At 48.7% G+C, this 22,703-nt stretch overlaps 14 protein-coding genes across 14 annotated transcripts; 9 read left to right on the top strand and 5 right to left on the bottom strand.

Annotated features, from left to right (window-relative positions):
• Positions 1-346: 346 nt before the first annotated feature.
• KL911_003541 (uncharacterized protein) lies at positions 347-3,544 on the bottom strand (the record flags this gene model as incomplete). Its single annotated transcript, XM_043198733.1, has 1 exon — positions 347-3,544. One exon carries the CDS (start codon positions 3,542-3,544, stop codon positions 347-349), a length of 3,198 nt encoding a protein of 1,065 aa, XP_043053872.1.
• A 199-nt stretch (positions 3,545-3,743) lies between these two features.
• Positions 3,744-4,850, bottom strand: KL911_003540 (uncharacterized protein; the record flags this gene model as incomplete). The annotated part of the gene is made up of 1 exon (XM_043198732.1): positions 3,744-4,850. One exon carries the CDS (start codon positions 4,848-4,850, stop codon positions 3,744-3,746), a length of 1,107 nt encoding a protein of 368 aa, XP_043053871.1.
• A 1,110-nt stretch (positions 4,851-5,960) lies between these two features.
• Positions 5,961-6,334, top strand: KL911_003539 (uncharacterized protein; the record flags this gene model as incomplete). Its single annotated transcript, XM_043198730.1, has 2 exons — positions 5,961-6,005; positions 6,161-6,334. 2 exons carry the CDS (start codon positions 5,961-5,963, stop codon positions 6,332-6,334), a joined length of 219 nt encoding a protein of 72 aa, XP_043053870.1.
• Positions 6,335-6,607: 273 nt separating this feature from the next.
• On the top strand, positions 6,608-8,743 carry KL911_003538 (uncharacterized protein; the record flags this gene model as incomplete). The annotated part of the gene is made up of 1 exon (XM_043198729.1): positions 6,608-8,743. The coding sequence occupies one exon, from the start codon at positions 6,608-6,610 to the stop codon at positions 8,741-8,743; it is 2,136 nt and encodes a 711-aa protein (XP_043053869.1).
• A 171-nt stretch (positions 8,744-8,914) lies between these two features.
• Positions 8,915-10,477, top strand: KL911_003537 (uncharacterized protein; the record flags this gene model as incomplete). Its single annotated transcript, XM_043198728.1, has 1 exon — positions 8,915-10,477. One exon carries the CDS (start codon positions 8,915-8,917, stop codon positions 10,475-10,477), a length of 1,563 nt encoding a protein of 520 aa, XP_043053868.1.
• Positions 10,478-10,782: 305 nt separating this feature from the next.
• Positions 10,783-12,621, top strand: KL911_003536 (uncharacterized protein; the record flags this gene model as incomplete). The annotated part of the gene is made up of 1 exon (XM_043198727.1): positions 10,783-12,621. The coding sequence occupies one exon, from the start codon at positions 10,783-10,785 to the stop codon at positions 12,619-12,621; it is 1,839 nt and encodes a 612-aa protein (XP_043053867.1).
• A 94-nt stretch (positions 12,622-12,715) lies between these two features.
• Positions 12,716-12,958, bottom strand: KL911_003535 (uncharacterized protein; the record flags this gene model as incomplete). The annotated part of the gene is made up of 1 exon (XM_043198726.1): positions 12,716-12,958. The coding sequence occupies one exon, from the start codon at positions 12,956-12,958 to the stop codon at positions 12,716-12,718; it is 243 nt and encodes an 80-aa protein (XP_043053866.1).
• A 239-nt stretch (positions 12,959-13,197) lies between these two features.
• KL911_003534 (uncharacterized protein) lies at positions 13,198-15,225 on the top strand (the record flags this gene model as incomplete). Its single annotated transcript, XM_043198725.1, has 1 exon — positions 13,198-15,225. The coding sequence occupies one exon, from the start codon at positions 13,198-13,200 to the stop codon at positions 15,223-15,225; it is 2,028 nt and encodes a 675-aa protein (XP_043053865.1).
• Positions 15,226-15,442: 217 nt separating this feature from the next.
• Positions 15,443-16,018, top strand: KL911_003533 (uncharacterized protein; the record flags this gene model as incomplete). The annotated part of the gene is made up of 1 exon (XM_043198724.1): positions 15,443-16,018. One exon carries the CDS (start codon positions 15,443-15,445, stop codon positions 16,016-16,018), a length of 576 nt encoding a protein of 191 aa, XP_043053864.1.
• Positions 16,019-16,106: 88 nt separating this feature from the next.
• KL911_003532 (uncharacterized protein) lies at positions 16,107-17,768 on the top strand (the record flags this gene model as incomplete). The annotated part of the gene is made up of 1 exon (XM_043198723.1): positions 16,107-17,768. The coding sequence occupies one exon, from the start codon at positions 16,107-16,109 to the stop codon at positions 17,766-17,768; it is 1,662 nt and encodes a 553-aa protein (XP_043053863.1).
• A 197-nt stretch (positions 17,769-17,965) lies between these two features.
• Positions 17,966-18,612, top strand: KL911_003531 (uncharacterized protein; the record flags this gene model as incomplete). Its single annotated transcript, XM_043198722.1, has 2 exons — positions 17,966-18,465; positions 18,585-18,612. 2 exons carry the CDS (start codon positions 17,966-17,968, stop codon positions 18,610-18,612), a joined length of 528 nt encoding a protein of 175 aa, XP_043053862.1.
• A 31-nt stretch (positions 18,613-18,643) lies between these two features.
• KL911_003530 (uncharacterized protein) lies at positions 18,644-19,415 on the top strand (the record flags this gene model as incomplete). Its single annotated transcript, XM_043198721.1, has 2 exons — positions 18,644-19,303; positions 19,392-19,415. The coding sequence occupies 2 exons, from the start codon at positions 18,644-18,646 to the stop codon at positions 19,413-19,415; spliced, it is 684 nt and encodes a 227-aa protein (XP_043053861.1).
• A 1-nt stretch (position 19,416) lies between these two features.
• On the bottom strand, positions 19,417-20,913 carry KL911_003529 (uncharacterized protein; the record flags this gene model as incomplete). The annotated part of the gene is made up of 1 exon (XM_043198719.1): positions 19,417-20,913. The coding sequence occupies one exon, from the start codon at positions 20,911-20,913 to the stop codon at positions 19,417-19,419; it is 1,497 nt and encodes a 498-aa protein (XP_043053860.1).
• A 241-nt stretch (positions 20,914-21,154) lies between these two features.
• KL911_003528 (uncharacterized protein) lies at positions 21,155-22,543 on the bottom strand (the record flags this gene model as incomplete). The annotated part of the gene is made up of 1 exon (XM_043198718.1): positions 21,155-22,543. The coding sequence occupies one exon, from the start codon at positions 22,541-22,543 to the stop codon at positions 21,155-21,157; it is 1,389 nt and encodes a 462-aa protein (XP_043053859.1).
• Positions 22,544-22,703: the final 160 nt, after the last annotated feature.

Below are 22,703 nucleotides of genomic sequence, written 5' to 3'. Positions count from 1 at the left end.
GGTTCATGTTGATAGTCGGGAGCACTTTTCAGATACTACACAAGTGGCCACTTCTAGTATCTAGGCAAGCATTGGCGGCCACAGACAATGTACAGTACTTTTTACTAATCTCTACTTGGGACATAGCCTATAATTTAAGTTCATACGTCTAGTGCATGAATGAGAGAGCAAGGACGTATATCTCTTCAAACTAACTTAGTCCTCAAAGCACCATCGCTATAGATTTACGAGCTCAGATGCAACCAGTTGGCTCAGCATCAGCCTCGCCATCTGGGTAGATAATATCTTGATTATTTCATATTGGCTTCTAGTAATGAATTTATCCTAATTTCTGCTTTGCTTCATTTTATTTTTTCAAAACCACCTTGTAGGTGGACACCTCGAAGCTCCTAGAGATCACCTCAAATGCATCGTCCTTAACAGCGATCTCCTCCTTCTCCTCCTCTAGTAAGTTCGTCTTGAACACCTTGTCGACAGGATAGTTGATTTTGACGGTGGCTTTGGCTCTGCCACCAAGAGCCTCGTACAAACGCAGAACAAGAGTCTTCTGGCCAACGTACTTCTTCGGAAGATTTCTGTAAATGTGGCCAGAATCCATGCCAGAATCGTCTTCACCCCGCTTGATATTCGACAGAACGAGGTTTTCGTCTCCGGTAACCGAAACAATGCTCTTGCCAAAGTCTCCAACGTGGCTCGTGCGTTCGTTGAACTCCCAGCCCGCACGCACGGTTTCCATACCCAGGGCGCCGCCGTGGGGCAGGATTGCGTAGTTGAACGCGTTCGAGCCCATGTCCGCGTTGCCGTCCGGGTACTTGGGTGCACGCAGCAGAGACAGTGTCATAGTGTTGCCATGTACGTTGGCACCGTACTTGTTATTGTTCAGGATCGACACGCCGTAGTTGTAGTCCGAGTAGTCCACAAACTTGTGGCAGCAGCACTCGAACTTAGCGATATCCCATGTCGTGTTGAAGTGCGTTGGACGCTTGGTGATGCCAAACTGCGTCTCGTAACTGGCAAAGTCGTTGTACACGGAAACAGGGACTTGCACCTTGAGGAATTTGTACGTTTCGTGCCAGTCGGCGTGGCACTCGAACCTGAGCATCGTTCTGTCAGACAGCGACTGCAGTGCATCCAGCGATATCACCGTCGTGATCTTGCTGTCTGCCGAGATCTCGTGCTCCACCTTGAGCGACGACACCAGCGGGCCTGTCTCCAGAACTTTGACTTCCGTGGCCTTGATGAAATGGTACTTCTCCCAGGAAAACAGCTCTGTGTCCCACGCAGGGAAGCTCAGCGGCGTGTCGGAGTACAGCACGTAGCGCACGCCGCCGATCTTGGAGCTATCGAGCACCTCGCGGCGGTGCACCAGGTCGTACAGACTCGTCACCACGCCGTCCGCGCTGATCGTGGCACGCAGCCGTCCGTTCTCCATCACGTACACGCCGTCGCGGTGCGTGATCTTGGAACGGTACTTGACCGCCTGCGACGACTCGACCGGCACGAGCACGCCGTTTTTCGACGACACCGCGGTGTACCCTTTCTGCATCCAGCTGCTGCCCGTTCTCACAATGGCGGCGCGGTCCCAGCCAAACGTGTTGAGAATATACTTACCGGGCTTGAACAGTTTTTTGATCTCGGCGAGCATCTCAAGCTCTATGCGCTGCACACGTTCCAGCATCGGCCACACGTCGTCGCGGTACACTTTCTCAATGCACGAGCCTGGCAGCACGTCATGGAACTGGCACAGCAGGATATCCTGCCACAGACGGTCGATCTTGCGGTGCGGATACGCGTAGTCTAGCTCCACGGAGGCTTTGGTAGCCAGATACTCGAGATCGCGCATCAGCAGCTCGACGGTGCGCATCAGATGCTTGACGCGGGCTTGCGACGTATACGTACCCCGGTGGAACTCCAGATACAGCTCGCCGCGCCAGGAGGGCAGCTTGTCGCCGTTGGCGGTGTCACTGCGCAGCTTGTCGAAAAAGTCCGAAACGGTGACACCGACCTGGACCGTCGGCATCTCGCCGGCAGCGGTCTCGGCAAGGCCTCTAATTCGCCGCAGTCTCTCGAGCATCGACGCGTTCGGCCCGCCGCCGCCGTCGCCCTTGCCGTACAGCAGGAGACCTTTCTGGTCGTTGTACAGGTTCTTGTGACCCGAAATCGACCGTTTCACGTCGCCAAAGTTCGCGTCCGCCGTGTACGTGTTGGCGGGCGGCATGTGCACGAGCACCTGCGACGCGTCGATGCCGACCCAGTTGAACGTGTTTTCCGGGAACTGGTTGATGTTGTTCCACGATAGCTTCTGAGTCAGGAAGTTGGGCATCTCGGCCAGCCGGCACAGCTGCGGGATCTGGCTCGAGTAGCCAAACGAGTCGGGCAGCCAGTATATGTTGCTCTTGATGCCAAACAGGTCCTCGAACCAGCGCTGGCCCAGCAAAAACTGTCTTGCCAGGCCCTCACCGCTCGGTAGATTAGTGTCGTTTTCGACCCAGCTGCCACCGAGCGCGATGAAACGTCCCTGCGCGACGTACTCCTTAACCCTGGCAAACAGGTCGGGATAGTATTTTTTCAACCACTTGAAGTGCTGTGCAGCAGACGCCACAAACACGTACTCCGGATACTTGTCGATCAGACGCAGCTGGGTGGACCAACTGCGCGCAATTTTCGTCTTGGACGTGGCAAAGTCCCACAGCCAAGCTGTGTCAATGTGACAGTTGCCAATCGCATACACGGCGTTGTATTTGCTCATCTTTCCCTCGTATACCTTCTCCGAGTCCACATCGGGGCCCAGGTACTCCCTGGCCACCTCGCGACACCGCAGGATGCTTTCCGAATCGTCGCTGTCAAAAATGTCCATGATACGATTGCACACCTCGCGCGCCTTGTGCTTTGGAGCACCCTGGAGCTCGCGCGCAGCGTCGCCGATCATCCAGAAGTCGTAGTACAGGGCGCGCGCAGCCAGGTTCGGCACAACCAGGTCGGCATCGCGCAACTCGTAGCTGTCCTGCGTGCTGCCAAACATGCCGTTGCAGCCGATCTCGATGTAGAACGTGGTCTCTGTGCTCCGCCACGCTGCTGGAAGCTCGAACTCCACGCGCTCACCGCCGCCCGTGAGGCCTTGCAGAGGGAGGCCATGGGCGTCAAAAACAAGCGCCTCGCCGCCAGCGTCCCACTTCAGAACAACAAGCTCCTCGTCGGACCACGCAGCGGGGACCTTTATTTTGACCTCGAACCAATGGGACGACCAGGCCGGGCCAAAGCGGTCGCCCTTCCGGCACGGCTTGAACTCGTCCAGCTTTGCCGGAATAACGTCCTTGAACAGCGGCTTCGAAAGACCGGGGGCCGCCCACGTTCTCAGCTCAATGTAGCCTTCAGACCCTTCTTTGTAGCCGTTGTCGAGACGGGCCTTGGTGTAGAACTTTGGCAGCATAAGACCAGAGTACTGGCCGCCCTCGTCGATGAACTGGCGCAGCCTGTTCTCGTAAATGGAGTCGACGGGCTTAAATTGTGCGCCAACGTTCAATTGCGGATACTCGGATTCCATTCTAAAAGTGGTTTAATTAAGTTGTTGCTTAATCTGGCTTCCCCATACATGGGGATAGCACAGCCGAGTGTTTGGCAAAATATTAAGTGTACAAATATACTTGTTACGTCATATACTTAAACGGCATAGCAAGAGACTGGTATCAAAAACGAAATGTTAACACAACATTTTGGAGAAAGCAAAAAAATCATCAGCCAATCTAGTAGAACTTGACAACGGCAGAGCCCTGGGTGACAGTGACGGTACATCCGTCGGTGTTGTCGCCGCTGAAGTTACCGTCGATGTAGGAGCAGTCACCGTTGATGGTGGAGCCGTCGGTAGCCTCGATCTTGACGTTGTAATTTGGTGCGTTCTTGTTGTTAGGGTTTGGAATCAGCGACAAGTAAGTGTTGCCGTTGGTGTAGCCAGAACCAATAACCAAAGGAGCCCAGTTACCAACACCAGACGAAGAGTCACCCCAGACACATCCATCCTCGATAGAGACACCAGCGTTGTTGACGTAGTACTGAGCAGAAGTCTTGCCTCCCCGCCAGTGGTAGTAGTTGTCCTCGTCGACGACGCTCAATGGAGCCTTTCCACCGGCCTCCAACAGAGTTGGAACAACCATGTTCTCGGAACCTGGGTAGTCGGTTCTGCAAAGAGCAATATTCTGGTCGATGCTGGACTCGACGTAACCAGTGTCCTGACCCCACTCACACAAGTAGTTAGAGTCCGAGTTGGATTTGTAAAGGTATCCATCTTTGCAGTAGAGGCCACCGATCGACTTTCCGTCGGACGGTTGGGTCGATGGGAACTGCGTTTTGGACATACCGGCCTGGCAAGCGTAAGAACAGTAGAAGCCGTCCTCACAAGAAGAGGAAGTAGTGCCATCCTCCTTCATGATGGAAGCCCATCCACCGAATCCTAACCAGTCAACGGCAACAACACCTTGACCAGATGGGAAGTCAGAACATTTGATGGTACCATCCTGGAACTCCTCGTTCGGGCCCGAAAAGTCGCTAAGGTCACCGCCGATGGACGAGGAACCAGAGCTCGAGCCAGAGCTCGAGGTTGCGCTGGCCTCAGAAGAAGAGGAACTCGAGGTAGTTTGAGGCGTCGAAGTAACAGAAGACTCCGAGCTGTCAGTGGTTGGAACGGCAGCCTGCGCGTTCAATGTGGATAACTGGCCGTTTGAATCAACAACAACGGTGTGGGTCACGTAGACAACAGCAGCCTCTCTCTTGTGGTGGTGGTGCTCGTGGGCCATAGGAGCAGCCAATGAGGAGGAAATAAGGGCCAAAGAGGCCAAAGCAGCGGAAACCTTCATTTTAATTAAAAGAATGACAGTAGTTGAGTAGTAAGGAACGACTGAGTCAAAAGACAGGATCAACTAGCTAGTAAATGAATGTACCGGTTCAAGACAAATCTTGAAACAGATGGGGAATCGAGGATTTTTATAAGGTGGGAAACGGGAATCAATGCAGCTGCCTGATCCGGAGGCGGATGCGTCTGAAAAGTATACAAAAAAAACACGGGTAGCAAACTCTTTTCTTTTGTGGAGCTACCTTGTACGCTCAGCCTGCTTAGCGGACTTTACAAATGAATGGCGAGGGAAGAATATCAGAAGAGGCCAGCTCCTGTATATGCCTAGCGCTCTTCAAGAGCGCTAACGTCTCCCCTAAGGGTGAAAATTTTCGTTATATTTTCCTCGTCGACCCCTGTCGATATAGGTCTAGAACGATAAATTACGTGCACGACACATCAAAGTACATTGTATCTGGCGTCACCATCTATTGTCTCAAGCGTGATCCTATTGTACGCGAAATTTTTTTTTTCAGATTTCCTTCCTAGGAATTATTGAAAAGTAAAAAAAGATCGCAAAGGGAAAAACAAAACGCCGCACATCTTTGCACATGAGTCTATTAACGTGTAGCCAAGCTTTATTTGGACTCCTGTTACATTGCACAGCCTTGCTGCCTTGCTGCTGCGCAGGGAGTCGTCACTGCGTCACATGTATCACGCTACAATATCGTCAAGGCCATTAGTTTCATCTCCTGTGGCAGCATAATTTGCAAAAGCCATGTAGGCAAGTTGCAGTGTGACCGGTTTGAAATCCTCGGTATGTGATAGCTCACATTTCTCAAGCATGGTGGTGGTGACAGCGAGGTAATGTGCCGTACGCGAGCTGTTTGGTTGCGAATTTCGTTTTCATAATCTCTGTCACAGATCTAGATCTTATGGTATTCGGTTCTTTTACTTGCTTTCCTGCCATATTTATTATTTTTTGAGTCTCTCCTGAAATCACAGGAGAGTAAAATTAAAGGGAGGATCAGCTTTATTTTCAAAAGTACTCTGGGTGGCATCGAGATGCCGAAACTAGCGAGCAATTCTTGGAAAGTGTGGAACCAAAAATAGCAGGGACAGACCATAGAATAGTATGCAACACCCTAAACGACGTGTCGTGTTCTCTGCGCAGCAATCGGTCGCGTTCTTTGAAATTTGAGCCTTCTAGGCCCTACTCATGCCACTTCACAAATCCACCTCATCTTTAGCGTTGGCCGTCGGAGATATTGAGACTTGCTGCTTCGGCCAAAGAATCCTTGATCTGGCAGCTTAGAAGTCCGCGTTGCACAATAGAATTTTCGAAATGGCTTGCACAGAGACGTGCCTAATTCCTCAAGCGCTGGGCTTGGACATTATCAGAGCTCCTTGGTGGCAGGAGAAGTCGAATACTTGTTTATTGTTGACTGTAATCAACTGTATAAGCCCACACTTCAGATTGCAGCAGCTGAAAGTTCGTTCCCGGTTTGAATCGGAGCATCAATGATTTTTGGGACACTGTTCTTTTTGGTAGACAGACAGCGGCAAATTCCGTCGGCAATGTTGTCCTCTTGTCAGATACAGAATATCGGAATATAGTTGCGGCAAATCTCGTTAGCCGTTGATCATGACAGGAGGTAGCATTTGATCTGAGACATCACTCTCAAGGGGTCTCTGGTGTGCCCACACCGAACACCAGTTAAAAAAATACGCCGTTCGCGACTTCAGGCTGACATTATTTATTTATTTATTTACCAGGAGCGCATGGAAACGAAACTGTTGAGTGTTCCCTTTCGGAAGACAGATCGTGTGAGTTTATACACATGTCTGAAGGGGGTAATAGATTCTGAGTTTTATCAGTCATCTTCTACTTTTGACAAAAACTTGCAGGAGATCGACCAGTTGCGCAAGGCTGCAGAGGCTCCATCCTACTCGCTGGAGTCGATAGCTCTTCTTAAACGCTACTATGTGCAGCTAGCGTCTTTGCAGACTAAGTTTCCCGAAGATTCGATTGAGTCGCCGTGGTACGGCACTCTGGGAGTTCGTGTGGACGGCCCTTTTACTTACAGATCAATAACCTATGAACGAGCAAACGTACTTTACCAAATAGCAGCGGCCTATTCTCAGCTGGCATTGAATGTTGACAATAAGCACAGTCTGGATGCAATCAAACAGTCGTGCATCTATTTGCAGCACTCTGCCGGCTACTTTGAGCTTTTACGAACTCATATCATACCGCAGCTAACCAATGTACCGCTTGAGCTGCGGTCGGATGTTCTCGAAACATTACAGCTGCTGATGCTTGCGCAGGCACAGGAGAAATTTTGGCTCTTTGCGCTGAAGAGCGACCTGAAAAACACAGTGATTTCAAAGCTCTCTGCGCAAGTGTCGCAATTCTACGCCGATTCGCTTGCACTGGCTAAGAAAACTGTTTGTTTCAAAAAAGATTGGATTGAGCACATACATGTCAAGGCTTTGCATTTCAAGGCTGCGGCCTATTACCGATGCTCAATTCACTCTGGAGAGCAGGAAAAATACGGTGAAGAAATAGCATATTTACGCGAGGCAGAGCAAGTTTTCAGCACTAAATTGCCGAAACTGGACAACGAAATAGCTCTGGAGGACTTCAAGATGCTCCGCCAGACAGTTTATGATACATTACGGAAAGCTGAGCGAGAAAATGACCTGATATACTTACAGGATATACCAAAAGTGGAGCCTCCAACCAAAGTTTCTATGGTGAAAAGCATTCTGCCCGAGGAATTGATAGATTTGCATAAGGCCATTAATAGCGGTGAATACGGCAGACCTCTCTTTGAGGGATTGGTCCCCTATAGCGTGATCCAGGTTGCAATGTCCTACAAAGACCGTGTGGAAAACTACTTTGTGGTCAACTTTAAGGAACCGTTGGAAGAACTCAACAAAAAGATTGATACGGTAATAAGTGATACGGGCATGACTGCACAAATTGAAGCAATCTTGAAGCCACAAAGCATACCCAATTGGGTTTGGGAAAACAAAGAAAAATTGGAACAGATGAGGTGGCAGAGCACTTTGAGAGAGCTAGAGTCAGAGTTGCGAGAGGCGCGGCGCAATGCACGGCCTCAGTTGGTCAAGCTCTGGGAAGAAGTGCAGCTAGCTCGAGAGAACGACCAGCAGCAGCGCAGATTGCACGGCTCGAAGTGGCAAGTCCCAGATTTTGACGAGTCTGGGGCTGAGTGCTACGAAATGCTAAATAAGCTGGAATCATACTTGGACCAGTCCGCAAAGGGCGACCGCATTATTTTTCAGCAGCTCAAAGACCTCAAGCCATATTTGCAGGTGTACGAGTCGGCTGAGAGTTTGGAGGAATTTATTCCGAAAAGCCAAGTATTGGATCTAAACCCGGATTTCAAGGACGTGGTGTTTAAGTTGGATGACAAGGTGAAGCATTTGAAAAAACTGAAGAACGAGCGCTATGAATTCCTGGAGAACATGAGAATCAAAATGAACGAAAACCAAATCTTGATGCAGGTGACAGAACAATATAAGAAGCTTGTGTCGCAAAATATCGTTGTGGATGAAAACTCAATGCAGTACATTCTAGACGAGAGTTTGCGGAAGTTCGATGCAGAGCTCGGATTTCTGACAAGCACAGCCGCGATCCAAGACAGCGACATATCGCTCATATACGACCTATACGATATTTTCAAGTCATTGAAACGACAGCTGCATGGAGGCAAGGAGCGCGAGACTGCTTTACGGGTATTGCAAGACACGATGAGCGGTTTTCGAGAGGTGGTCGACAACCTGAAGCAAGGTATCCAGTTCTACCAGGACTACATGGAGAACCTAGCCACGACTCGGCAGAAGGTCTCGGATTTTCTCAACGACCGACGATTACTGGTGAGTAATCTTTGAACTCATGCACAAACCGCTATCTTTTACCCTTATAACAGTTTTTTCCGCTTGTTTAACAATAGCGCCGCGCGCAATCCACAACTCAAAAAATTTCACAAATTTTGGCGAGAAAAATATATTGTAAAATTCATGTCTATAGCCGTGGCCTCAATTCCCCTTAATTTATAGAGCATGGTCGCGACACTTGAACCTGAGCTCAAGGATGAGGAGTGCGCTGCCGACTGCCATCACGTTCGAGATCCTAATGCACGTCCTGAGGCTTTCAAATCCACTTTCCAAGAGGTTCTTTGTGTGATTGTCGTTTGCTTTGCGGTGGCAACCAGTTCAATTCCGGAAGGCAGTTTCCAAACAAGCCTCACGGATCTAGCTGACAGCTTTCAGGTCAATGGAGGCCAGCTGGTGTGGAGCGTTTCGTCAATTGTGCTCTCGAGTGGAAGCTTTCTGCTGATTGGTGGTAAGCTTACTGACTGTTTCGGCCGACGTCGTGTGATGCTTTTCTGCTTTTTGGGCTTCACTCTGGCGTCACTGGTAGCGGGGTTCATGAAAAACTTCATCGGTCTGGTCATCCTCAGGGCCATTGAGGGTCTATTTTTTGCGCCTCTGATACCTGCGGGTGCTGGTCTCATAGGATCGTTGTACAAAGAGTCGCGACGACGCAATGTTGCGTTTGCCGTGTTCTCCAGCGGTGGTGCCGTTGGATATATAGCTGGTCTTCTGATCGGCGGCGTGTCTGTTACTGCATTCAGCTGGAAGGCTGTGCAATTTTTCACTGCTATATTTTTCGGGGCAGTGACTGTAGTTGCATATTTTGTGATCCCCAAAGACAAACCCTTGGACAGGACAACGGTCAAGCAAACGTTACTGAAGCTAGATTATCTCGGGTCAGTTTTGATTCTTGGTGCATTTGCCCTCATCTCGTTTTCTCTTACGCAGGTCGACGCAACAAAACGTAGATGGCACACCCCTTACATCTACTCTCTTCTGCTCGTTGGAATTCTTCTGCTGGGAGTTTTTGTTCTGGTGGAGCTGTACGTGGCGCGCGACCCGATCATGCCAATGCAGCTTTGGAAAAACAACAACTTCGTGCTCTGCATGGCGGTGGCATCGCTCACGTGGGTGACGTTCATCGGGTGTCTGGGATACTACCCGATGCTCTATTTCCAGGATATTAAAAAATGGGGAGCCCTGCACACTGCACTTGCGGCAATGCCGATGGGGGTGAGTGGCATCTTCGCAAACCTATTTGTTGCGGTTTCGTTTCACGTGATCTCTGGAAAACTGATGCTCATACTAGGGAACGCCTGCATTTTGGGAGCTAGCATTATCTGGGCTACCACAGACTACCACAGAAATTACTGGCTGGGTCCGTTCTGGGGCTACATTTTGTCAGCCATTGCTTGTGATATTACCTACAACGTCTGTACCATGGTGACCATGTCTGCCGTCGACGTGAAAGACCAGGGGGCGGCAGCTGGAGTGTTTAACACAATTCTTCAGCTAGTCACAGTGGTCGGGCTCAGTTTAGGTTCAGTTTTAATTTCAGCCCGAGATCCATACTACGGAGAGCCGGAGCAAAATTTACACCCAAAGGCCCTGTTCTATGGCATACGAAACGTTTATTATCTGGCGATCGGGTTCAGCGCGGCAGCGCTAATCATATCGCTTTTCGTCAGCGTGGGCACTTCAGGCGGTGGCAAGGCCGAGAATGAAGCGGAGCTCTGCCAAAAGCCCTAGTGCTCGGTTATAGACGGTTCGCGAAAAAGAGTTTATATTCGGTGATTTTTTTCCCTTGCTGCATAATAGTTCTCCTGAAACAGAAATTTCTAGGCCCAAATTGTAGTGTTAACTCCGCGAGACACCGATCGGTTCGGACTTAATTATTGTTTGCCTTGTTTGCTACTACTGATCGGCAGGGCGTATGTGCCGTTCTATACAGTCAAAGTTTGTTTATTCCTCGCATTAGTAATTATTTTTTTCTCGCGGAAACTGACTTATTCCTACAAAAGCGAGAGAAATACGACGTTATTTTTTTGGCCAATATGAGTTCTTTACGTACGCACTCTATGAGCTCGTCTTATAATACTACAGACTCGTTTCACACCGCAGAACCCATTAGCGAGCATGACGGCTCGTCTCAGACGGAAAATTTGCCTGGAGATAACACTATTTCCCAGGACTCGGAGGTCAAATCCAGTACGTCGACCCTGGAACATGACCCACTCAGTCCTGATGGATACGTTACCCACCCTACCAAATACGAGCCTCAAGCAGTCAACGAAGACGATTTTCCTCCTGACTTAGAACCCAATTCTCGTAGGGAGTCGATTACTGAGATTTCCAGGGAGCTGTCTAAAGTGCTCACGAACGCCAAGTCTATCGAGGAGAGGATAAAAAAACAAGAAGAGGCAGGTGTTCCCATTCCTCCTATGGGCGGAGGGAAGGATTACCCACCTATGCTGCCCGACAAGGAGCCTTATGTGGTCGCTTTTGACGGTGAAGACGATCCGTTCCATCCACATAACTGGCCGTTAAGTACAAAAGTCATCCAGTGTGCAATCATTGGGGTAGACACCTTCTGTATCGCGTTTGGCTCAGCCGTTTTCTCTGAAGCAGTCCCACAAATCGCTGAGAAGTACCATGTGGCGAATGTCGTTGCAACGTTGGGGATCACCCTGTATGTTCTCGGTTTTGCGACAGGTCCCGTGATCTGGGCTCCACTGTCCGAGTTGTACGGTAGAAGGCCTGTGATGCTTCTTTCCTCGATTGCCTTTGCTTCCTTCAATTTTGCTGTCGCATGTTCGGATAGACTAGAGTCCATTTTAATCTGCAGATTTTTTGCTGGCTGTTTGGGGGCGGCACCAATGGTGGTTGCCCCGGCCGGTTTCGCCGATATGTTTGGCAACCGGACGAGAGGTACCGCGATGGTGGTTTTCTCGATGGCTGTCTTCGTGGGCCCATTACTGGCTCCGTTCATTGGAGGTTTTACTGTAGCGAACCCAAAGCTTGGTTGGAGATGGACCGAGTTCATCACAGCTATCATTGCATCAGCGAACGTGGTTCTTGTCCTCCTGTTCCAGAGAGAAACACATCATCCCATTTTGCTGGTCCAGAAAGCCAGAGAAATCAAGAGACGTACTAATAATTGGGGTATTCATGCTCCTCACGACGAGTTCCAGCTCAGCGTTAAAGAGATCGTCGAAAATAACCTTTCCAGACCGCTCAAGATGCTCTTCACGGAGCCAATCATTTTTTTCGTCAGTCTGTACAATGCTTTCATTTACGGAATGTTGTACTTGTTTCTAACTGCATACCCATTTGTCTTCCAGGAAGGATACAAAATGGCTCCTGGTGTTGCCGAATTGCCATATTTTGGGATGGTGGTTGGCGAGGTTATCGGAGGCTGTTTCTGTATCTACCGTGAAAAAGCTTACGTTCGTGCTTTGGAGGCAAATAAAGGAAAGGTTATCCCAGAAGCTAGACTCCCGACCATCATTTGGGGAGGTGTGGCCTTTCCTATTGGTATTTTGTGGTTCTCTTGGACCGGTAACTACCACAAGGACATCCATTGGATTGTGCCAACCATTTCTGGTATCTTTACCGGTTTCGGTCTGATGGGAATTTTCATTCCGAGTATGAACTACATCATCGACAGTTACCTGATTTTTGCCGCCTCTGCCATGGCCGCTAACACCTTCCTAAGATCGTCTTTCGGTGGTGTTTTCCCGCTGTTTGCTTCCTTCATGTTCAAGAACATGCACACCAACTGGGCAGGTCTTCTTCTCGGACTTTTCTCCATAGCTCTGATTGCCTGCCCAATTCTTTTCGTCATGTACGGAAAGAAGCTCAGACAAAAGTCCAAGTATGCATTTGATCTCTAATTGGAGATCATACTCGTTATTTACTACAGCATTGTTCCTAATTGCGAAACTAAACTTCTTATAGCGTAAATAACTGTATACCCAACCGCGACCCTTACAACATCTTCATGCTAACTTCGCTCACGTCGCTATCGCTGCGCCCTCTTTTCTCGCCTCCAAATTCTGGAGAGCAAGGCGAAACTCCCTCGATGACAAATGGTGCACTCACAGAGTTTGATAGGTCCAAATACTTATTCTGTGTCGGTCCTGTGCTAGGAGGCAAGAAGTCCTCCATCTTAACGTCTTGGCTTTCGTTCAAAGAAGAATTAACACTTTTCATTAACTCGACGGCTTCCATAACTAAAATAATCTATAGATGATCTAGGAATCATTTGGTGGATTAGCCCCGGACTTTATATTGCATGGGGTGTGTCACGCATGTGAGTCAAATTTTCAGGTCATGCTTCCCGAGAAGCAACCAAAAATACGTCATTCCTCGGATGCAGGCTTTGGTGTGTAGTGTAGGTGTATAGTGAAGGTTTGTGGTGTTCTTGTTTCTGTATTCATATTTTTTTCCCGATTTTCATCTTGTAACTAATGAAGAAAGACGATATTGAGGAGCAGAAAATCCAAGCAATTGTGCTCACGGACTCGTTCCAGACGCGGTTCATGCCGCTGACAGCTATTCGACCCCGGTGTCTGCTGCCGCTGGCAAACGTTCCGCTGATAGAATACACCCTGGAGTTCTTGGCTCAGGCCAACGTCTCGGAGGTCTATCTGATGTGTTGTTCCCACGCAGACCTGGTCCAACAATATATTGATGACTCGAAGTGGGTGCAGCCGTCATCGCCATTTACCAAGATCCAGACTATCATGTCGCTGGAGTCGAGAAGTGTTGGAGACGCCATGAGAGACGTCGATTCCCGAGGCCTGATCACAGGAGACTTCGTTCTCGTTTCTGGCGACGTTGTGACCAATCTGGATCTCAGCAAGGTTCTGGCAATCCACAAACAACGAAAAGCTGCCGATAGAGATTACATCGCCACTATGGTTCTCAAGCAGGCGTCCGAGTTGCACAGAGCGAGATCCCGTATCGAGCCTGCATGTTTTATTCTCGAAAAGGGAACAGACAAGTGCTTGTATTATCAAGATATCCCGCCAGTTAACGGCCAGAAAACGTCGGTGAATATCGATCCTGAAATATTGCAAGATGTTGCCGAGTTCGATATCAGAAATGATCTTATTGACTGTCACGTCGATATATGCACTCCCCAAGTACCAACTATTTTCCAGGAGAATTTTGACTATCAGGCGCTGCGCTCAGACTTCGTCAAGGGAGTCTTGTCCAGTGATTTGTTGAAAAAGCACATTTATGCATATGTCACCGGGGACGAGTACGCTGCGCGAGTCGAGAGCTGGCAGACTTACGACGGCATTTCGCAGGATGTTTTGGAAAGATGGTGCTATCCTATTGTCCCTGAGCGCAACATCATTGATGACCAGACCTACACGTATGAAAGCAAGCATATTTATAAAGAGCAAAACATCAGACTTTCTCAGTCCTGCAAAATCCACTCGAGAGTTGTAATAGGCGACGACACATTTATTGGCGATGGGTCCAAAATCCAGGCTTCTGTGATTGGCCGCCATTGCCGCATCGGTAACAACGTGCTAGTGGAGAACTCATATATCTGGGAAGGGGCCGTGATTGGTGACGGTTCGGTGATCAAACACTCGATAGTCGCTGCCGACGCTGTTGTGGGGGCCAACTCGATTCTGAACCCAGGGGCCGTGGTTGGTTTTGGAGTCCGAATCGACGACAATGTCGAAATACCGCAGGATACAAAAATCGTCAAGGAGAAAATACGCAAGATGGACGACAGTCTGTCGCTTTCAGAAGAGGAAGATGAGGAGGAGGAGAGCGATGCCAATCTCGTGGGTCCGAACGGAATCGGCAAGTTGTATAGGGAAGACATCCACGAAGACGGCCAATATGGAGGCATGATTTACCAGATGGCCAAGCTCAACGTTTCTGATACTTCATTGGCTTCCACCACGGTAGCACACCAACATCGTCGCAAGAAACGCACTCAAAGCACAACTTCTGTATACGTTTCGGAGGAAGAAGACGAGCAGTTTGATAAAGAGGCGATTGCCACCGTTGAGCGGGCCATGGAGTTCAACCACGACATCGACACTGCTCTTCTAGAGCTCAACACGCTGAGAATGAGTATGAACGTGACTTACCACGAAGTCCGTGTGGCAACTAGCACTGCTCTGGTGAAACGGGTAGACCATTTCATCGAAACACAGACTCTAGGAGCAAAAGAGGCAGTTGAGAAGATTTTCCGCAAATGGTCATCCTTGTTTGATAGACAGGTGTTCGACAACGAGGACCAGGTGGACTTGCTCATCATTCTACAAACTTTGTGCTCGCAGCTCGATACATCGTATAGCTCGGTCGTGCTACTGTGGATCCTCATTGTTTTGTACGACGAGGAAATCATTGAAGAGGAAAACATTTACAAGTGGTGGCACAGCGAAAAGAGTAAGGAAATTGGTGCTCGGGACAGGGTGGAAAAATGGATCGAGTGGTTGCAGGAGGCAGAGAGCGAGGAAGAATGAGTGCGAAATTTAGATGCCTCAAACAGCTATTTGATGTTTTGTATTGCGCCATCGAAAAAGACTACATGTAATGCTGCTTTTTTTCTGCTTTCTTTCCAATCACCGTCATTTCTCTTTCTTTATTTTTTATTCCTATTTTTTGTTACCCTACCCCCCTTCAAATTGTAACAGATAAACCGTGAAAATATCTCTTTTGGCTGGACCAACTTAATTCAAAATGATGACGATAAAATGTGTCGTGGTGGGAGATGGTGCAGTCGGCAAGACGTGTCTGCTGATCTCCTACACTACCAACAAATTCCCAGAAGATTATGTCCCAACTGTCTTCGACAACTACGCAGTGACGGTCATGATTGGAGACGAGCCATATACCGTGGGGTTGTTTGATACAGCTGGCCAGGAAGATTACGATAGACTGAGACCACTTTCGTATCCTCAAACTGACGTGTTTTTGATCTGTTTCTCTGTGGTTGTTCCTTCGTCGTTCGATAACGTGAGAGAAAAATGGTTCCCTGAAGTCAGCCACCACGCTCCTCAAGTTCCGTGTCTGATCGTCGGCACCCAGATTGATCTTCGTAAGGATCCTACAACGCTCTCCAACCTCATGAGACAAGGCCAGAAGCCGATTACACCACAGCAGGGCGAAAAGCTTGCGAAAGATCTGAAAGCCGTCAAGTACGTCGAATGCTCTGCCTTGAGCCAGGAGGGACTCAAGAACGTGTTTGACGAGGCTATTGTGGCCGCCCTAGAGCCTCCAGTCATTAAGAAGGCCAAGAAGTGCACTATTCTATGACCATTCTATGTAGAGTTACCCGGACTATAAGAACTAGTTGTCAATGCTAGTGAAAAAAAAAACACCCTTTTCTATACCTAGTAAATCAATGTTCTCTGCTGCGCGTTCGGATACCCTATTTTTGGGCGGAGAGAAAGTCAGCGGTGATGATGTTCGCAACCAGAACGTGCTGGCTACACAAGCAGTTGCCAATGTTGTGAAATCGTCCCTGGGGCCGGTCGGACTGGACAAAATGCTGGTCGACGACATCGGCGATGTGACCGTCACCAATGATGGCGCCACCATCCTGTCACTCCTAGATGTTCAGCATCCGGCAGGAAAGATTCTGGTTGAGCTTGCGCACCAGCAAGACCGTGAGGTGGGAGATGGAACCACCTCCGTGGTGATCATTGCCTCCGAACTTTTGAAGAGGGCTAACGAGCTGGTCAAGAATAAAATTCACCCAACAACTGTGATTACAGGCTACCGTCTTGCGTTGAGAGAATCTACTCGTTTCATCAACGAAATGCTCTCTCAACCGGTCGACTCGCTCGGAAAAGAGACTCTTGTCAACATTGCGAAGACCTCCATGTCTTCCAAAATCATTGGATCCGACTCTGACTTTTTCAGCCAAATGGTGGTTGACGCCCTTTTGGCTGTGAAGACCACTAACAGCAAGGGGGAAACAAAGTACCCAGTCAAGGCAGTGAATATTCTCAAGGCACATGGAAGATCTGCCACTGAGTCTGTGTTGGTGAACGGTTACGCGCTCAATTGTACGGTGGGGTCACAGGCTATGGTGAAACGCGTCACGGATGCTCGTATTGCTGTTCTGGATATTAATCTGCAAAAAGCACGAATGGCCATGGGTGTTCAAATCAACATTGACGACCCAGAACAACTGGAGGAGATCCGCAAGAGAGAATACGGAATTGTTCTTGAGCGTGTCCGCAAGATAATTGACGCAGGCGCAAATGTTGTTCTGACCACGAAGGGTATTGATGATCTGTGCTTGAAGGAATTTGTTGAGGCTAAGGTGATGGCCGTGAGACGTTGTAAAAAGGAAGATCTAAGAAGAATTGCCCGTGCCACTGGAGCCACCCTGATCAGCAGTATGTCCAATTTGGAAGGAGAAGAAGTCTTTGAAAGCACTTATCTGGGACAGGCCGAGGAGGTCGTCCAAGAGCGTTTCAGCGACGATGAGTGTATCCTGATCAAAGGCACCAAAACCCACTCTTCGTCCTCGATCGTTCTGAGAGGCCCTAACGACTACACTTTGGACGAGATGGAACGCTCGCTACATGATTCCCTTTCCGTGGTAAAGCGGACATTAGAAAGCGGACATGTGGTGCCAGGCGGTGGAGCTGTCGAGTGTGCTTTGAACATATACCTGGAAAATTTCGCCACCACTGTCGGATCCCGTGAGCAGCTGGCCATTGCCGAATTTGCAGCTGCGCTGCTTGTCATTCCAAAGACCTTGGCCGTGAATGCTGCCAAGGACGCGTCGGACCTGATTGCCAAATTGCGCTCCTACCACGCTGCATCGCAGCAAGTTTCTCACATAGATACGAAGCGCAAAAACTACAAAAACTATGGTCTGGACCTTGTGAGAGGTAAAGTGGTCAATTCAGTCAGCCACGGTGTTTTGGAGCCTACCATCTCTAAGATCAAATCTCTCAAGTCGGCGCTGGAGGCCTGTATTGCCATCCTGCGTATAGATACAATGATCAACGTGGATCCAGACCCTCCAAAGGAGACCCATGACCATTAATAGTGATCGAATACTGATTAGATGACAGCAAAAAAGTAGTAGTAGCGATATGGTTCCGGTTACTCAGCCACGGATAACCGTATCCGAATCAAAGTCCGAAACCGTTAAATCTAACCTTGTTTTTATTGGCAGTGCTTCTCCGTATGTCTCGCGCTTTCTTAGCTAAGCAGACTTAAAATATTTTACGACCTAAACGAATGAAAGAGGAGTCCCCAGATGAGTCCCGTGTGCCCAAACGTCCAGGTGCAAAGCGCAAGTTCCACAAGAAAAGTCGCAAGGGATGTGCTACTTGCAAAAAAAGACGCGTCAAGTGCGATGAGACCCGTCCAGTGTGCGGTAATTGCGATCGCATGGGAATCCAATGCGTTTACACTATACCTGCAACTGTGCAGCCTACACAGGCCCTGACCACCGACCAAGTGGCGAACACATCAGGACCTTTACCTATGCGAGAGCAAAAGCCGAACCCACTTCAGCCCCCTGAAGTTGTGCAAGAGCCGAACTTGTGCCCGAACATGATAACCCAACCGCCTCCCACTCAAACCTTAGCATATGATACGCATCAAACCCTCAACATGCTCGATCTAAGACTCATGTATCACTACACCACCAAGGTCTGGCCTACGATCACAGAGGCCGGAATATCAGACTCCAAAATATGGTCGGAGGAGATCCCGATGCTCGCTTTCAAGTACCCGTTCCTTATGCATTCGGTCCTTGCTTTCAGCGCTACACATCTCTCCCGAACAGAACGCGGCCTGGACCAGTGCGTCACCGGACACCGCGCAGACGCATTGGGACTGCTACGTGAAGCAGTGCTCGAAATGTCGCCCGAGAACACTGACGCCCTGGTAGCAGCTGCTTTGATTCTAATCATGGATTCTCTCGCGAACGCCTCTTTGCCAACGTCTACCTCCCTCAAGTCGCTTCCACCTTCAGCGTGGATCTTCCATGTCAAAGGAGCGGCAACTATATTGACGGCAGTGTGGCCCCTGAGTGAAAAATCAAGATTCTACAAGTTTATTTCGGTCGACCTCGGCGACCTGGGAGAAATCGGTTACGACTTGATTTCTGGCGAACTATCAACAGATACAGCAAAGGCTGACATGCTAAAAATGAAGTACTCATCCATTCAGTGCTTTGACGAAGAGATTCAGGACATGTTCCCTATCCCACTCGACTCGCCGTATCTGCCGACACTGGCTTATATGGCAAAGCTTCATATGGAACGGAACAAAAAAGATTTTATCTTGAGAGTGTTTGCCTTTCCTGCCCTTCTGGACAAACGATTCCTGGGACTGCTCATCAGTTGTGACCTCTCTGCAATGAGGATAATGCGATGCTATTATAAACTGCTTCGGAATTTCACCGACGAAATGAAGGACAAGGTCTGGTTTTTGGAAGGTGTGTCTTCTGTTCTTCCGGTGGACGTCGAAGAATATTCTGGAGGTGGTGGAATGCATATGATGCTGGATTTCCTTGGCGGTCCGTCCACAGCAGAAGACGACGGAATTCTCAATGCTGTGCCCAGCATCGTTCAGTCGCGACTTCTGGATACAAACAATCTCCCCAGCTCCTCAATAACTGAAAGCTTGGGTCTAGATGAAACATCGGGGTTGGAAGATGATACCACCTTCATCGATGTAAACTAAACTTTGGTCCGAGCAATCCCATCAGGGTCTCTGTTCACTCCCAGTTCTAATAGTTTAGCAAACACTAGAGCAAAGTCTCTCATAAATAGTTCCGAATCTTTTGCATACACTTCGATCCAGTATCTGAATGTAGGATTTTTGATCAACTCCATATCTGTGAGCAGCATCATCAAGCTGTGATTGGAATTGTAATATTGTGGCATACCCGTCAAAGGCACTTGCTCGAAGTTCCATGTATCTTCCAATAACACTCTGAAAAACTCATTGTCAAACTTTATTGGATGGGGAGTCCAACTGCCGTCAAATCCACTAAACTTCACATGACAGCCCCCCAACGTGTGGCCACCACCAATTAGCGCAACAAGTTCCTGGTCATTGAATCCAAGACGTTGAGTGAATACCTCATGAAGGTGCTCAGTACCTTTGGTAGCTAGTGGAAGTCTTCCCATCGGAGGCACTTTGTTAGAATCTGGACAATCGGTTCTTCCTGGTTTCCACTCAATCTCAGGTCCCCCCATGGCTTCAATGGCAACCACCCCTCCTAAGGTATACAGATCAGCAAAAGATATCCATGGGTATTTCTCGTGAATTTGATCCAGATACGATTTTGCAGTGTGGAGCCCCGTATTTCCGGGATCATTGAATTCCTGAGCGAATCTCATTGTACCCCCATTACTACCACCAGTACCTGAATCACGGTCGAAATGGGCACAACAATGCCAAGTAAACCTAACCATGTTGGGACCGATAGATCCATCGTCATAATCTGGTTTTGGAAGACAGTCTCTGATCGCTTGTCTGACAAGTTCATAATTTCCTAAAGTGGGATCCTGAGGTTTATTTTTTCGCCTAATTCTGATCTTATAGAAAAAAGACGAGTTCGAATCTGAAGACTTGATTGGCCTGTCCTCAATCACCTGTTGCTCTTTTTGTATGGGAGTTGGAGATGGTGGTGGTGCGTCTGCTGGTTGCTCGAAAAGTTTAGTGATCGAAGGAGATTTAATCGGCACGGTTTGGGACACCAGATGACCTGAGTCATGTGTCTGTCTCACCGACTCGGAACTGAGGATGTACGATTTTGGAGTAAAATCTGACCTGACTCGGGGTGCAATGACACGACTTGAGTCTCTAATAGCGTCACTGTTGGGGAATCTGGACTCTCTTTCAAGCATTTGGCTATCTTTGTCCGCTGAAGGAGCAGTAGTGGAATGGGGGTCAAATAGATAAGAGCCTGTATGGTCAGGCACAAATGGAAGTCTTCTGAGTGTGCAGATCGGGGCGTGGACGACATATCTTTCATAATAGTATGCTGTTCTTTTCCACGTGATACTTGGGATAGCTGGCAACGCAGGCGATTCGAACCAAGGTCTTGCATCCTCTGCTACAGGTCTTGTTTCATTGTACGTTCTGCCCATGTTAAAGCGTTTTTTCTGCTCCCAGGACTCTCGGAAAGTCAATTCGTCTTCTGTAGCCCCATTAATCATCAAAATCATGTTGTAGTGATACAAAATAAAAAGTTTGGTATATGAAAGAACATTCAGGGTATTGTAATGTGCAAACTGCAAGATCACTCTCAGAAACACATAGGGAACCAAGAGGACTCGCCCAAGCGTTGAGACAGAACTCGCAAAGCTGGTATACGTGCTTGCAATTCTGTCCATAACGAAGTGGGAAAAACTATATCCTTCTCTTCCAGACGCCGAATAAACCCTTTTTATTGCATCCGTACACCGCCTAATTAAGCTGAACGTAATTACCTGGGAAAACTCCAGTCACACCATTAAGAGATCCAGTCCACCAGTCGTTCTGATTTTCGGACCTTTGCAAGATTGTAATGACCTGTCCAGCACTGAAAGACAAATCTCCTTCCGCTTGGGCTGCATAGTCATACAAAGCGGTGCAAGTTTCTGCTCCTGGTGCAGCAGCAACAGGAGCAGCAGGAGCAACAGGAGCCACTGGCGAAGGAGCAGACGTGTAAGAAGTTGGCGATGAGTAGCCATAGGAAGTAGCCTGGGGAGCACCATACGGAGTCTTCTTCTCCTCCGGGTAGCCGTATGTCGACGTGGTCGTGGGTGGTGTTTGGCTGTAGGTTTGGCCATAGGCTTGGCCATAGGCTGGCGCAGGCGAGTTCTGTCCATATGGTGGAGGTGAGGTCTGACCGTAGGCAGGGACAGGGGAGGATTGGCCGTAAGCGGATCCACTTCCGTAGGATGATGCTGGAGAAGAAGGGTCGGCGTGTTGTCCCGAGGCGTACCTTCTCTTGGTAGCCTCAAGCTTGGCCTTCGCGTGTCCAATCTTGAAGTGTGTCAGTCCAATGGCTTCAGCTCTTTCCTCGACGTCGCCCCTTTTGTTCCGGAATTGTTCCAGGATATCCGAACTCAGATCAAAGTATGGGATCTTCATCTCCTCCATTCTGGACGAGAGCGTGTAAAAAACGTTCAGTTGCATGTAGTACAAACTGACAAACAAGGGCTTGATAAACTCACCCTCCAATCGGAAGAGGATAGGCAGCTCGGTCTTCAACATCTCGTTGTAGTAGTCGAACTCTTGCTGCGCAATGGCAACATCATTCTCGTACTTGTACACTTTTTCCTCCATCTTCTCGTTCTTTTCGGCTTTCAGCTGGGCTTTCTTTAACGAGTTTTGGTGTCTGTCCAAATCAAGTTGCTTGTGGTTTCTCTTTGTGGCCATCTTCCGGATAGCCTGGATGATGCGCAACAGCTCGTTAGCCGGACCAACAATTCTGGTCTCAATGAGCTCCAGGTCAGGTTTCAGCGTTTCTTTGAGCTCCTGAACAACGTCTCTGTATTGGACACAAGCCTCAATACCTTCAGGGTTGCCTTCTGGAATCGTAGAGTTAGGGTCTGACACTTTGCCGCTAATTGGCTTGAATATTTCCTCAATCGACTTGGAAAATCCCAGCTGCCTATCCAGCATGTCATTCACCGCCTTGTGGTACCGTTTCGATTCCTCACTCAAACGTTTCGTCATATCCTCTAGTTCCTTGAACCTTCTCTCAGCGTCCTGGTAAACGGGATCGTTGGTGGATTCTCCCATATTGAGCTTCTGCCGCAGGTTCTGCGGAGCCCGCACAATGGCTTTCTGGAATCCTTTAAAACTCATTGCACGGATGGTATTCTCGATAAAGTTGGTGTGTTTTTATCTGGTTAAATGAGAAAAAGCTGACCAACAACCAATCCCGCATTTACGGAAACTCATCTCTACACCGAGCCGATCGACCCCGGAAACATAAAATAAAAATCTAAAAATATACTGTTATTTT

Source organism: Ogataea haglerorum (assembly GCF_019207285.1).
Source record: "Ogataea haglerorum isolate 81-453-3 chromosome Unknown 81-453-3_NODE_9_length_481884_cov_97.824832, whole genome shotgun sequence".
In the NCBI taxonomy this organism is placed as follows: domain Eukaryota; kingdom Fungi; phylum Ascomycota; class Pichiomycetes; order Pichiales; family Pichiaceae; genus Ogataea; species Ogataea haglerorum.
Note: the sequence above shows the minus strand (reverse complement) of the source record. Positions and strands in the feature narration are given on the sequence as shown.